Source organism: Thalassophryne amazonica, chromosome 12, assembly GCF_902500255.1.
Source record: "Thalassophryne amazonica chromosome 12, fThaAma1.1, whole genome shotgun sequence".
Taxonomy (NCBI): Eukaryota; Metazoa; Chordata; class Actinopteri; order Batrachoidiformes; family Batrachoididae; genus Thalassophryne; species Thalassophryne amazonica.
This window is the reverse complement of record NC_047114.1, coordinates 69,899,795-69,913,449: the sequence shown is the minus strand read 5'-3', so window position 1 is coordinate 69,913,449 and position 13,655 is coordinate 69,899,795. Positions and strand designations below refer to the sequence as shown.

The following is a 13,655-nucleotide window of genomic DNA, read 5'->3' as shown; positions in this document are numbered from 1 at the left end:
GTAGAATGAGGTATGGCTCGTCAATAAAATAATGGAATTAACGTCCACCTTCTGAGTTCATTGTGGTTCTGCTCTTAACACCAGACTACAGATAATCTGAGTTTCTGCTTGCAGAATATTAAAAATGTGGAAATCAGCCAGTAATGAAGGATCCACTAGATGGTAGCCTGCACACAGCAACAAATCTGAAGTGCCCAATTTAGCACAGCTAAAGTGAACTTAAGCCACCTTGACACTTGCATGAATTTGATCCTCGCACTGCCACGCAATTCATCATGCCAACGCATCCCACTTTACGCCACGCTATATAAAATAAAGCCTGTTCCATATCATTTTGTAGCTGACGATGCATTTACTCTCAGAACTTGGCTGATAAAACCATTCTCTCCTCACGCCCAGAATCACAGAGAAATTATCTACAGCTGCAGGTTGTCTCATGCTAATTGTGCGGTGAAGAACGCATTTGGAATTTTGTCTCAACAGTAAATATTTATATTGTAATGGATTGGTAAAACACTTGCATTTTCATTCTTTCTTATGTTTATTATAGCTGTAACATCTCTTCATAATCTAATTTCACGTTCAGATTCCCTGCGCGCAATGACATGCAGTGTTTTCTTATAGGTTGCGCAATGTTAACGACTACTTCGCGCAAGTGGCATGAAAGTAATGTGTGCCAAGAACTTTGAACATTTCAAGATTTTCTTTGCGCACTGGCACACCGCCGCGCACAGTTCACGAGTTTACTCATTGACATGCCAGATTGCATGTCAGTGCGCAGATCAAGTTCATGCAAGTGTCAAGGTGCCTTTACATTTCATGTAAATGTATGTTTGCCAAATTCCTGTTCATTCTTTTCATTAAAGACAACTGGAGGGTTTTACGAATGTTTATTCATTAACTAGCCTACCAGATCATAATAAAGATAAAGATGGCAGTACCCATCCAGCTAGTTTAATATAGAATTTTAAAATAAGTCCATTGTGTGATTTGTATAACACGGGCTTGATGTGATGCATTTCTCTCATGTTTTACATGTATAGTACAGTAAGGTTAAGTTGATATGAATGCATTTTTTAATTCTATAACCTTGTTACTGCATTTTCAGTGATTGACATTTGTGTATTGTTTGTGTCGAGCTGTTCTCGTGTTGTGATTTCTGTTTCCCCTTCAACTTTTGAATGTTTAAAAAATACCTAATTGCTCTGTTTTCATCACTCCGCACGTGTACCCTCTGGTTCTTCCTGCATGTCGGACAAATACAGTCCTTGAACAAAGACATTGTGTTGTGGTTTTCAGGAGAGTTTCTTTTATTTTGTGTTTCAGAGTCATCTGGACACACTGTTCAGTCTGTCACTATGCCTTTATGGGCATTGAGTCTGTTCTTATAACTCAAAGGATCCTTCACATGGGAACCAGTCTGTCCACCCGCAATGTACCCTTATTTTGGACAGCTTTATAAAGACGCCAAATTGGAACTATAAACAGGGGAGATTGTCCATCCAGGTCTGTGTTGTATTGCCATATTTCTACATAAAGTTTGGATAACTGAAAGCAATGACATTGTAAAAATGTAAATTTGAAGTAGCCCTGCAGCTGTCTCAAAATCTAATGACCTCTGTGTTGAGTCATGTTGCCTCTCCACCAAATGTAATTGCAATCTATTGTTTTTTTTGAAACCATTCCACAGCTGTGATGTGCACAGCCCATCTGCTCTGTGCACGCCTGAGCTTGTCAGATGTTAGAATCATACCACACCAGGTCCTAAATTGTACTTGGATTGGAGACCTCTTGGGCAGACTGGTCTGTGTGTGTGTTTCTCCAGGTACAACTGGAGTTGTCAGGAAGAGCATCAAATGTAAAACTTGACTTGTGCCAAATCCCAGTGTGGATCTGTACTCGATCAGCTGTGGCAACCCTGATGTTTAAAAAAAAAAAAAAACGGGAAGCTGAAAGCCAAACATCTGTGGTGTATGTGGAGGTGTTTTTTTTTTTTTTTTCCATCCAATTTTGACAATGCATGGAAAGATTAAGAGTTGGCTAAGTACTGAGTAATTTGATTTTGATTTAAAAAAATAACTTGTAAACAGATGTGGACACGGGCTAAAGTCAAAACTTGGCTCAGGTGCTTATATTTATTACAGGAGCAGGTAGCTCAGTGTGGGATGGGAGTTACACTACCTGTCTGGACAAGATGCTTCATCTACATGATCTCAGTCCACCACCTGGGAATAGCTGGACTGCGAAAAGTTATAAGTTTAAAATCACTTTAAAAAAAAATTCTAAAAATAATAATTTGTCTGATTTACTTTAACGCACGTGTATGTGTGTGCTTCTTTTTTTACTTGTGTTGATCAAATTTGTGATGAAAGGTTTGGGTGGGGCCTCTCAATTGTCAGAATTTTAAGTCGGCCCCAGCTTTCTTTTTGGGAGTGGTGGGGTCATGGATAACAACTTTTACTTGGTCACATGAGCTTTTGTGTTGGGTGACCTTGAAAGGTCAAACCCAATGTCATTGAGCTAATATGGGTGAATAAAAAAAAGTTGGAAGTCATTCAGTTTTGCACAGAACTGACCAAACGTTACAGCCACACTGAATGACAAAGAAATCATTTAGAGGAGGCTGTAAAACAAGGAGCTGCAGTTGCCCTCTGACTGCTTCCCCCTCCAAAAATAAAATATCCACCAGATCTCAAGAAGTTGAGCCCGCTACCCTTTGACCACCACGTGGCAGCATCGATTGAAGACATGAGCTTTTTATTTTGTCGAGGTTTAGCTGCTGTAATATTTTCACTCTGTATGGCCTAAATAACCGCGTGATTTAGATTTTTTAACGATTGGTGGTGTGACATTTCTCCAGGTATTTTTTTTTTTTTTACGATAAAAACGAGGGTGACGTCAGAGCGTTGCGTAAAGTACAGGATGGCGGTGCGCGTCCCCGTGTTAGCAGAATAGAATAGAATATGACAGCAAAATAAGTAAACGAAAGAAAAACTATTCTGAACCATCAACACCCACCTTTGATAAAAGGTTGTCACGCACCAGCTCGGGCTCCTCCTCATTCACATTTTCACTGTCCCCTCCACCGCCGACACCCGCCCCTGAGCCGTGACGTGAGCGCGCCTATAAAACCTCTGCGCGCTGCGGCCGGACACGCCAGATGGATACAGCCAGACGTGGAAGTAGCACGTGTAAGGGAAACGATAATAATTTGACGGGGGAAAAAAAAAAAAACAATAGGACATAAACTTGAACCCCCCCCCCCCCCAAAAAAAATAATCCAAACATGGACGCTGCTCGTTTTGTCGCCGCGCAGCACGTCTCGTGCCACGGCACGAACGTGGATCTCTTCAAACCCGTGGCAGAGCGTGGATCTCTACAGCCCGCCGCCCCGCTGAAAACCAGCCGGAATAAACCCGAGCAAACCAAAGCGGAGCTGGCGCAAGTGGTGACGGATTCCAGGACGGGCCGATCCTACAGCAAAGGGAAGCTCCTGGGGAAGGTACGAGTCCACGTCACACTCACACCGGTTTTTTTTTTAGCACGTTTTCTCCGGGTGCCACATACGAGCTGTCAATCTGTTCCCGTCGTAATGCGCAAAGAGGCGCGCGGCTGCGCCCGCAGGTGTGTTTGATTATCTGAACGCACCTCGTGCGTGTTGTGTTTGATGTCAGCATCCCCGATCCTTTCCTGTGCACGTCATTGCTGGATGAATTGGTGCGCTCGGTGTGTCCGCGCTGGCACCACGCTGGAATAATCTGCAGATGTTGGTGATGAAAAGCGTTCTGGCAGGAATGGGCGGCTGTTGCTCGTCGTTCGTGCGCGGCTGGCGGCGGCCGTGCAGGCTGCCGCAGAGCTGGAGGAAAGTCGTCGCTTTCACGGTTAATGAATGCAGCAGCTCGTTCTTCACGTCCTCCAGCGCATCGAGCAACGCACATTAACGCTTATGGCGCTTTTGAAGACATGATGGGTGACTTATTAATAGTATTATCCCCCAAGGCCACAATAATCAATTAGACTGATTAATGTGACTCATCTGTTCCTTCCAATCAATTTCTGGGATTTGTCTAGATTAGTGACCTATTGGGAGTAATGTGAATGTGATTTTTGTGGTTGTTGTACCTTTATTCATTGTGCTCTGATCACAGATCTCCCTGTTTTTCTGCCTAAAGGGTGGTTTCGCTCGATGCTACGAGATGACAGACCTCACCAACAACAAAATGTACGCAGTGAAGGTGATCCCGCAGAGCCGAGTGTCCAAACCACACCAGAGGGATAAGGTACATCACCTGTCTCTGTGTGGTTAGTTTTCACCAGTCTCTTCTGTGTGACGTGTCTGATGATCTTATGCTGGTTTTGTTGTTCCTGTAGATTACAAATGAGATCGAGCTCCACAGAGCCCTGTCGCACAAGCACATAGTGAAGTTCTCCCATCATTTTGAAGACCAAGAAAACATCTACATATTTCTCGAGCTCTGCAGCCAGAAGGTCGGGCTTGACTCTTTCTTAGTAGCAGTTAAAACAAAACTTAATGATCATGCTATTGTGTGATGAAGGTGGTAGTCTCTGTGCCAGAAAGCTTTTCTGTATCACCTATAGTTCCTATAGACTCCTTACAATCTTGTCTTGGAATATCTACACAAAATGTTAAATGACAACCTTCAGAGATGCTGCTTTAGGCAGGTTGAGGGTGGGGGGGTCATTGAAAGAGTACACGGGGGGGAATGGTCAAACCACATTTCTTGGGCCATAAGGATTTTGAAAAGGGTTAGTTTGGACTATTGTGGCTCAAATTTATGGGATTAAAAACACTAAAATTTGAGATACAAGCTTGAATCAATCGATTTTAAAGTGCTAAAATTTGGACACCAACCAATTCATAGTACACTTAAATCTATTCAGGGATGTGTGTATCAATGTAGTCACATCTATTACGTAAAATCAGTTTATTTCATATTGGTTCATTACATCTTTGTCCATTATGCTTGGCTATTAGGTTGCATATAGATCTTTCCTTTGTTTATGTTGCGTTTACGCATAAAGACAAGTCACGAATGCCACGAAGTATACATTCTTGGCCGCTGATCACAAATGTGGTGATTCGGGGCAGAGACATTAGGTGTCCTCGAGAACTGCTGCAACCTGTTACCACACGTTACAATTAATGGCACGTGTTGCTGGCTAATTATCAGGAATCATTATGCACGGTCAAGAATAATGTTCCACGCTACTGCGCGGAACAGCACATTGTTACGTTCTTTCAAGTTGTGAATGAGGTGACTTGTCTCCACACACACACACCCATATTCATCCAGCAGCTGTTGAACAGTTTCAGATTGTTCCAGTTTGCTCCTCAAAATCCACAGCAGAAGAACTTTGTGACTGCATGCTTAGTTGGGCTCTGTGCCATGGACTGGCGCAGAGAGGAGGAGGAGACGGCAAGAACCAGATGTGTGGCTCCACGCAGCTCTCGTTTTCCACGTTTTCCCAAACATCAGGCAGAGCAGCAGCAGGTGGAACACCTACAGGTGCATGCTGATGAGCATTGGAATGAAACTTTTAGCCGACTTGGTGTCACTGTCCTCCTTTGGCATACTGCAGCAATGAAACTGAATACGGTGCAGCAGGGTTTAATTGTGTGCACGTCAGAGAAGAACGCTGTCACACTCTGTTAAGGATGACCACTAATCAAGACAGATCAACACGCTCAGTTGCGACTTCACAACATGGGGCGAAATGAGGGTGGTGCATGACAGTCATGGAAGGGTGTTTTTTTTGGACAGCCAAAAACATACTCCACAAATATCACATACCAACATGCACTATTAAGAAAATTATTCAGATGCGTTGAGTCACGTTAAGAATGTCAGGAATGTGACAAGAATGACGCAAATATGACATTCATAACACGTACTGCCTATGTGTAAAAGCAGCATTACTTTGGAGACAAAGCTTTCAGAACAGTCAAAACTATGGTTCGTCTTATGAGCCAAAATTCGAGAAATTTTGATTGCTGAACAAACTGAGATTGGTGTTTGTCACTTTCGTTCATCTCCATAACTCAACATTTCAGTCAGATATATAGAACTAGACTATACCTCTTCGGAAGTGTTATACTTGTTCAACATATTGAACATTATTTAATTGATCACCTACTTGGCTGTAGCTGCTGCTCTCAGTATAGGTAGTGTATTGAGACTGGATTGTAAGTGCTCAGGTGGTACTATGAGTTGAAAATTGGCTGTGGCCTCAGGATGTTGCTGCCACTTTGTGTGTGCCATTAGAAGGGGTTGATGGATGCAGTTTAACAGTTTGCTCATTGCTGTGTCTGCAGTCCCTGGCACACATTTGGAAGGCCAGACACACACTGATGGAGCCGGAGGTACGGTATTACCTTAGACAGATCATCTCCGGCTTGAAATACCTCCACAGCAGAGGCATTCTCCACAGAGATCTGAAACTAGGTGAGCATCTGACTTGAAATGTGACCGACAAACATCCCAGGAATCTGCTGTGACGCAGTGAGCTACAGAACGATGACTCAGCATTTGCTGTTTGTCTTCACAGGGAACTTCTTCATCAATGAAAACATGGAGCTGCGGCTGGGAGACTTCGGCCTCGCTGCCAAACTGGAGACTGTTGAACAAAGGAAGAAGTTAGTGCTTTGATTAAGATGGGATGGGGGGGGGGTGCTGCAGTTGTTGATGAAATAGCCCTGTCTACCTTTTCCAGCTAGAAATCACTTAATTGTTGATGTTCAATATCCTCAACATCCAACAATATAATCATATACTGGCTTAAGGTCTATGGGGTGCTTTTCGTCATCAGCCTCTAAGAATTTCGATTACTTTTATGGGGTTACTAGAGCGTAAAATATGACTCTGTAATTGGATGAACTTGAAGTGACTTCTTTATCGGTACTACCTTGTGATGAATAGATGGTTCTTTGAATGAATTTGCAGATTCTATACCCTCATTTCAGTTGTAATTTGGGAAATTTAATCAAGACAGTGGGCGGTAATGTCTGAGAACATGACTATTGGATTCTCTTAGGCTTCCATGCTGCATATAATTAATGAATTGTCTGTTACTAGAAACACATCTTATTGAGTTTTCCCATACTGGCATCTGGTTAAACCGGTTTCCAGGCAACAGTTGATGGTCACGCTTGCATCAGAGTTTCACTCGTTTTGACACATTCTCCTTGTGTGGATGAGTAAAGCAGGAAAAATGTTCTAGTTGAATGTGTGACACCTACAGGAGGAAAAATGTTATACCATTGAGCTATTGAAAGATGACACTTTTTTCTTTTCTCTTTATAATGAAATAGGACAATCTGTGGGACTCCCAACTATTTGGCCCCCGAGGTGCTGAACAGACAAGGCCACGGCACAGAGTCTGATGTCTGGTCTCTTGGATGTGTGATGTGAGTTTTATATTATTTTTGTGTGTGTGTGATACTGCTTTGGGTTTGATTTCAGAGGATCACAGGGTTTCTAGTCATTTGATGGAGGCAGGTTTTTGGAAACCTGGAGTGTTTATGAATATTTCATAATTATATGCACAGCTGGGTGGAGAAAACAAAAATGAGATGGGAGGGCTGTAGCCAGAGAATAGGATTTCAGTTACTGTGGTGGGCATTGTCCATGAGACGTTTCCAGCAAAGTGTCAGTGTTTCATAAATCTAAGTAATTTGTCATTTTCTTATGCAATAGTTTCACTTGGTTTCAGCTTTTATTTTCTGGGGAAGTTATTAAATGGCTCAAACTGGTGGGGGGGGGGGGGGGGGGGGGGGGGGGGGGGGGGGGGGGGGGGGTTAAATGAAATAAAGTCCAAGTTCTTTTGGACTTTATTTTTTTCTGAAGGTTTGTCCGCAACCTGCGAACAAAACAAGATGTGAAGTTGTCATCTTGGCCTCGGTTACCCCATTTTTTATCCTTTGTCATTTTTATTGACTAAACTATAAAAAGCTAATTACAATGAAAATTTAGTTGGATCCCTGTTTAAATGTTCTAAAGTGCCAAGACTATTTTTCTTCTTGAAGCAGTTAGTCTCGGAACAGTGATGTGATCACTGAACTCGAGTATCCACACACTTAAATCCCGGCTTCATGAACAATGCGCTCTGTTCTGTTGAGCATTTGTCATCAGTCTGTAAGGAAGTGTTCCAAAATGATACAGTTGCATGTGTGGTATTGTGGATGTTTGGTGCGACACTCAAACTCCTCAAACTGACCAGTGCTGTCTTTGATCCAGGTACACCCTGATGTGCGGGAACCCTCCCTTTGAGACGTTGGACCTGAAGGAAACCTACAAGTGTATAAAGGAAGTGCGATATAACCTGCCGTCATCACTGTCTCCTGCTGCACAGAAGCTCATCTCAAACATCCTGCAGAAGAACCCCAGGGACAGACTGACATTGGATCAAATCCTCAACCACGACTTCTTCACAAAAGTAAGCAAGACTCTGTCACGGGTGACATCATGTCCACGACTGCAATGCCTGTTTGCCATCACCCAGATTAGTCTTGGTGACCATTTTCTCTGAAATGGGAGGGTATTGACACTGGACACTAGACTTCCTGTGCTTTGCTGTGACCTACAAAATCAGTTGGGCTTGAGTTCAGTTTTTCTCTGGTAGACTGTCCTGAATGTGAGTGTTGGTTCTTATATCGCTGTCCCTCACCGTGTCTGCTCACTGTCACTTCCTTCCAGGGCTTCACTCCCGATAAACTTCCAGCCAGCAGCTGTGTGATGGTGCCAGAGCTCCACCCTCCTAGCCCCGCCAAGAAATTCTTCACTAAAATGGCAAAGAGCCTCTTCAGCAAGAAGAAAGCAAAAGGTAAGCAGCAGTTGGCAGCTGCTGCTGTCAGATGAAGCAATTTATTTATTTTCTTTATCAGTTGGTACTTTTCGGTCCTCAAGTGTAATTATGTAGCGCTTGACAGTTTGAGAATTTAGTTTCCTCTTGTGAGGTTTAACGTTCAGGACGGTTGAAATGTAACCGCGGCTTCACATCAAACCCTCTGAGAGCCAAGCATTCCTTTTGTAGTTGATGATTAATTGCTGTGACTGTAATGTAAACATCTTGTTGTTGCAGCCGAGAAAAGTCCCTGCGAGGAGAAAGATGAGAAGGACATATCCAAGCTGGTGTCGGGCATCGTTAAGTGTTCAATCAACCGGCAGATCAGCTACAAAACCGTGGGACCCAATGAGGTACGGCTCCTTGTTTTGTGTGGAGGAACATATTGATGGCGCATGTCCTTTGAATCCATTGGTCTGACATGAAAATGGATTAAGTGCTGGTGCAGCTAATCTTGTCTAGAGTTATAATGCACCTGCCACTTTATTTCAACCTTGAAACAGTCTGGTGAGGACACTTCCTCAGGAGCACAGGGGGTCACTGATGCAGCACATGTTGCAGCTTGGTTCTCCAGATGTCTATTGCCAAGAATGGCTACAGTAGACTGGTTTCCATTGCCCTCCAAATGGTATAATTTGAAGTAATGAATTGAAAATGCACTTAATGGTCACATGACATGGTACATGGGGGCTGGGGAAGAGACAGATCTTATTAAACATAACTGATGCTGTTACAGCAATACTGGATTTAAATAAAGGAAATAATTTCATGGGACTCGTCCATCCGTCACCAGTACAATTCTCACAAGAGCCACAGGACAAACCCGTTAGTCTCATTCAGTCACTTACCAGAAAAGCTGTTCTTTCACTTTTGTTTGACATTCTGAAAATATTGGAAAAAAGCCATTAACCTCTGCTTAACCAAAATGAATTGAGGTTATAGGTGCTTAAAAAGCCTTATCTTATTCATACCTTGTGTTTAATTGTATACAAAAAAAATTGTTGCCAGAGTAGATCTAGTATAGATCAATGTTTTGATTTGTCACAGGTTTTATTTTATAACTGATGCATTTCCTGACTGCTCTAAATGGGACAGTGGGGACTTTCCCTTTCGAGGGCCAAATGCACAAACCTCTTGCTCCACTGTTTGATAGTTGTGTCCACAAAGCCAACCCAATCAGAAATGCAGGAAAATTTACAACCAGAAACATCAACTGGTTAATCGAAAACTGCGCAAAATTGGTTTCTGGTTGGAGTAAAAGGTCTCAGTTGTCTTATTTTTGTATGTTGGAGGACTGGTCACCATTTGAACCGCAATAGGAACCAGTCATTGAGTAGTTCCAAAAATGGTGTTGACTGACTGACTTCATGTTCTAGCCCATGCATTCCAGTCATCGTCAGTCCATGTAACAAGGTTAAACTGTGTTTTCAGGTTCCTTCGCCCAGTGGTCATCTGGTTAGCTCTGTACCTCTGGAACAGACTGCTGCAGAGGAGGAGTCCAGGAAATCAATCTCCCGCTCCTTCAAGGGCACAATGGCCAGCAGCACTGAACGTAGGTTCCAGCACTGTATTTTGAATTTGTATATCAGTCTGACATCATTTAAGCAATGTGCAATCATTTTTCTTTTAATATGCAGCATGTGATGACGTCCTAACCCCTGCAGCTGTTACCGAATCAGTCCTGAAAGTCCTCAACAGCTGCCTGGGTACCATGCCTGCAGGTAGGAGAACCAAAAGCTGGCAGCCACATGTTGGGACATAGACACCCTACAATTCAAATAGTATTTTTTAGTTTTTTTGGTGGAGGGCACAAACTGTTCATCTCTACTTTAAGGGGGGGAGTTAAAGAGATGGAAACTGGAATTTTTGGTTTGTGTTCCCCTTAGTAACCTTTGGTGGTGATAACCTTGTGCATATTTTTGGGGAATGTTTAAGTGAAATTTTAACATCTTGGTCATATCTAGACTTGTTGCAGAGTTGTTCTGTCATCACCAACCTAATGTTCATCTCAATCTCTCCAGCTACTAGAAACCCACCATGTTTGTCCAGGCCGCAGTCCTTCCTGTGGGTGACTAAATGGGTTGACTACTCCAACAAGTATGGTTTTGGGTACCAACTCTCCAACCGAAGTATTGGCGTCCTCTTCAACGAGGGCACACACCTCAGTCTCTGTGACAAACGCAAGTAAGAACCGGTCCGTGTTGAAATGTTTTCCCAAGGTGTTGTGTAAAGAGTGGCTGTGCATAGTAACGTTTTCTTAAACACTTAACCCTTTTCAGTCATAGCACAAGTGTTTCATATTACATCCATGGCAACAGCCTGTTATCAGAAATGTAACCGACGAGACTTGAGGGATTTTATCTTTGATCTGTCCCATTAAACAAAGTCTAACCTTTCAATGTCTTGTGTGTGTGTTTTTTTTGTTGTTTTTTTACTCTTTCCTGTCACGCAGGACAGTCCACTACTGCCTGACCAACAACAAACATTTCACTTTTCCAGCCAACTCTTTACCTGAGCAACTGAGGAGCCAGAAACAAATTGTAGAGCTTATGGCTAACTACATGGAGCAGAACCTCATGGAGGTAAGAGAAAAGGAAGTTCACCAGGTTTCAGCAAGCCAGTGGCTTAATAAAAGGCAAAATCATCAGGAGTTTAATACCTGGAAGGGATTAACATGTCAGATCTTCATTTTTTCTTTGAGAACAAAAGTATAACTGTCGTGCTCCCCCCCAGGGTGGAGACTTGCATTGCGAGGAGCAAGTTGGTGGCCCGCCTCCTCTGCTGCTCCAATGGGTAAAGACGGACCATGCTCTGGTCATGCTCTTCAACAATGGCACACTACAGGTTGGACAAAGCTCTTACATGGCTTCGATGTACTTTACACTACTTAAATGACAGTATACTTCAGTGCCTGCTGATGCTGCATTGTCATTTGACATCTTTGTGCATCCTCTATCTGAAAACACTTGCAGGTGAACTTCTACACAGATCACACTAAGGTCATCCTGTGCAAGTCATTGGACAACTCCTATCTGCTCACCTACATAAGCCGGGAACGGATCTCCTACACGTACCTCCTCAGTATGCTGAACGAGATGGGCTGTACATCTGAGCTGCGACACAGACTACGATACGTGGTTCAGCTTCTTCAGCACCACACCGATGCCTGAAAACACACCAACTGTGACTGGCAGAGAAGTTGGAGGCAACTTGACTTGGTTAAACATTGTTTCAACAGCGTGACTGGGCTTATATTTCTCCAGGAAGTGCCAAGAGGACCTGACTACTGTTCAGACAGTGGGTGGAAGGCTACTTAACTCTTACCAATATCCTTGACTGAACTGGTTCAACAGTTTATCAATCGATTTTTGGAGGAGTGAAACACCTTGAAGAACATCAGGCAGTCAAGAAGATGCCAAGGGTTTGTGCCTGTCCAACAAATGCCTCAAAGGTATCCACCTAGATGGTATTGATGCCTAATACAGGACTGACCTTAAACAATAAGGCCTTCACAGGCAGATGACTGAAATGAACACCCAAACTCCCGTTTTCCTCCCCTCAGTCACTCAACCACTGCTTCTTGGCTGGATCTTTCAAGGCCACCAACCAACTTACAGCATTGTTTCATAGGCAATACCCAGGCATGGCTTCTCAAAGGTATCCGAACACTAAAATTGTCCAGTTCATTTGCATTGGAAGTGCTAAATCTTGCCATTAGAACAATTCTAGACCTATATCAAGGCAATTAAGTTTGACTTGAACTGGAAATGTGATCTTGCAGCAGAGGTTGTTTTGGGAGAATTGCGCTTTGATTGAGAGAGACCCTCCTGCCCTTGGTTTCTGGTCTCCTTTGGGTTCTGGTGCACGTATTCATTTTCTAACTTTTAAATTGAGCCAGCTATAAGATCACACTACAATCTCAACCTCACACACACAAATTAACATTCCTGGCCTTATTTGATCATGGTGATGCTTAAGTTTGGAGTGAGCCTTCTGCTTCAGCATCACTTGGCTTTAGTTACATTAATCAAAACCGGTTTCACGGCTGTGGTACACTTATACTCAAGGGGATTATGGGAGCAACACAATTTTGCACTTTTTTGGCAATTTAGTTTAGCAAGCAAAACTTTTTTTACTACCACTTGTTTTATTTGTTTTTAATGATACCAAAAGGCAACTTCTGTTTTTAGTCTGTTTTAAATGAACATGCAGTAGGTGAATGTTGTGTGCCACACATGCTTGGGGGGGGAACAGAGCTGTTGGTTGGAATATAAAGGGAGGGGGGGTTAAAAGTGCCTTTATTCAAGGATGCCTGTATGGTGCAATAACAACCCTATGTGAATGTCAAGCTGGATACAAACAAGATTCAAACTGGGTTTTATGGTGGAATTTACTTTTGTACTTGGAGGCAGTGTAAGTCCAATAGCACTACAGTCTCACTACCCGGTATAAGCTTTTAGAACTGGTATTGAATTATATATATCCCAGTAATGTCTATGGAAGAAGAAACATTGTACTCTGTTGTACTGTAATACTAGTTTACATTGCTTTCTTGACCCAGAGTTGTATCCTTAAACTGTGACCTGGAATGCAAGTATTACATAAGAGTATTGTCTTCTAAAAGCCATCTGCCAATTCAGAAGTCTTTATTTTTTTTTGGCACATGTCATTATTTATTTATTTATAGTTTTCTTTATTTATTAATGTCCAGCTGTTGGTCTTGACACAAGGAAATGTTCAATTTTGATCACCTTTTGTATGTTTGTTTTGGGGGGAGGGGGCAAAATAAAGCT

The 13,655-nt window shown here is 42.8% G+C and overlaps 1 protein-coding gene across 1 annotated transcript; it reads left to right on the top strand.

Annotated features, from left to right (window-relative positions):
- The first annotated feature begins 3,198 nt into the window (after positions 1-3,198).
- On the top strand, positions 3,199-13,182 carry plk3 (polo-like kinase 3 (Drosophila)). Its single transcript, XM_034182967.1, has 15 exons — positions 3,199-3,502; positions 4,173-4,280; positions 4,372-4,488; positions 6,335-6,464; positions 6,568-6,655; positions 7,331-7,426; positions 8,256-8,454; positions 8,715-8,841; positions 9,100-9,215; positions 10,294-10,414; positions 10,500-10,583; positions 10,884-11,046; positions 11,315-11,444; positions 11,596-11,706; positions 11,835-13,182. The coding sequence occupies exons 1-15, from the start codon at positions 3,287-3,289 to the stop codon at positions 12,030-12,032; spliced, it is 2,004 nt and encodes a 667-aa protein (XP_034038858.1). The 5' UTR covers positions 3,199-3,286; the 3' UTR covers positions 12,033-13,182.
- Positions 13,183-13,655: the final 473 nt, after the last annotated feature.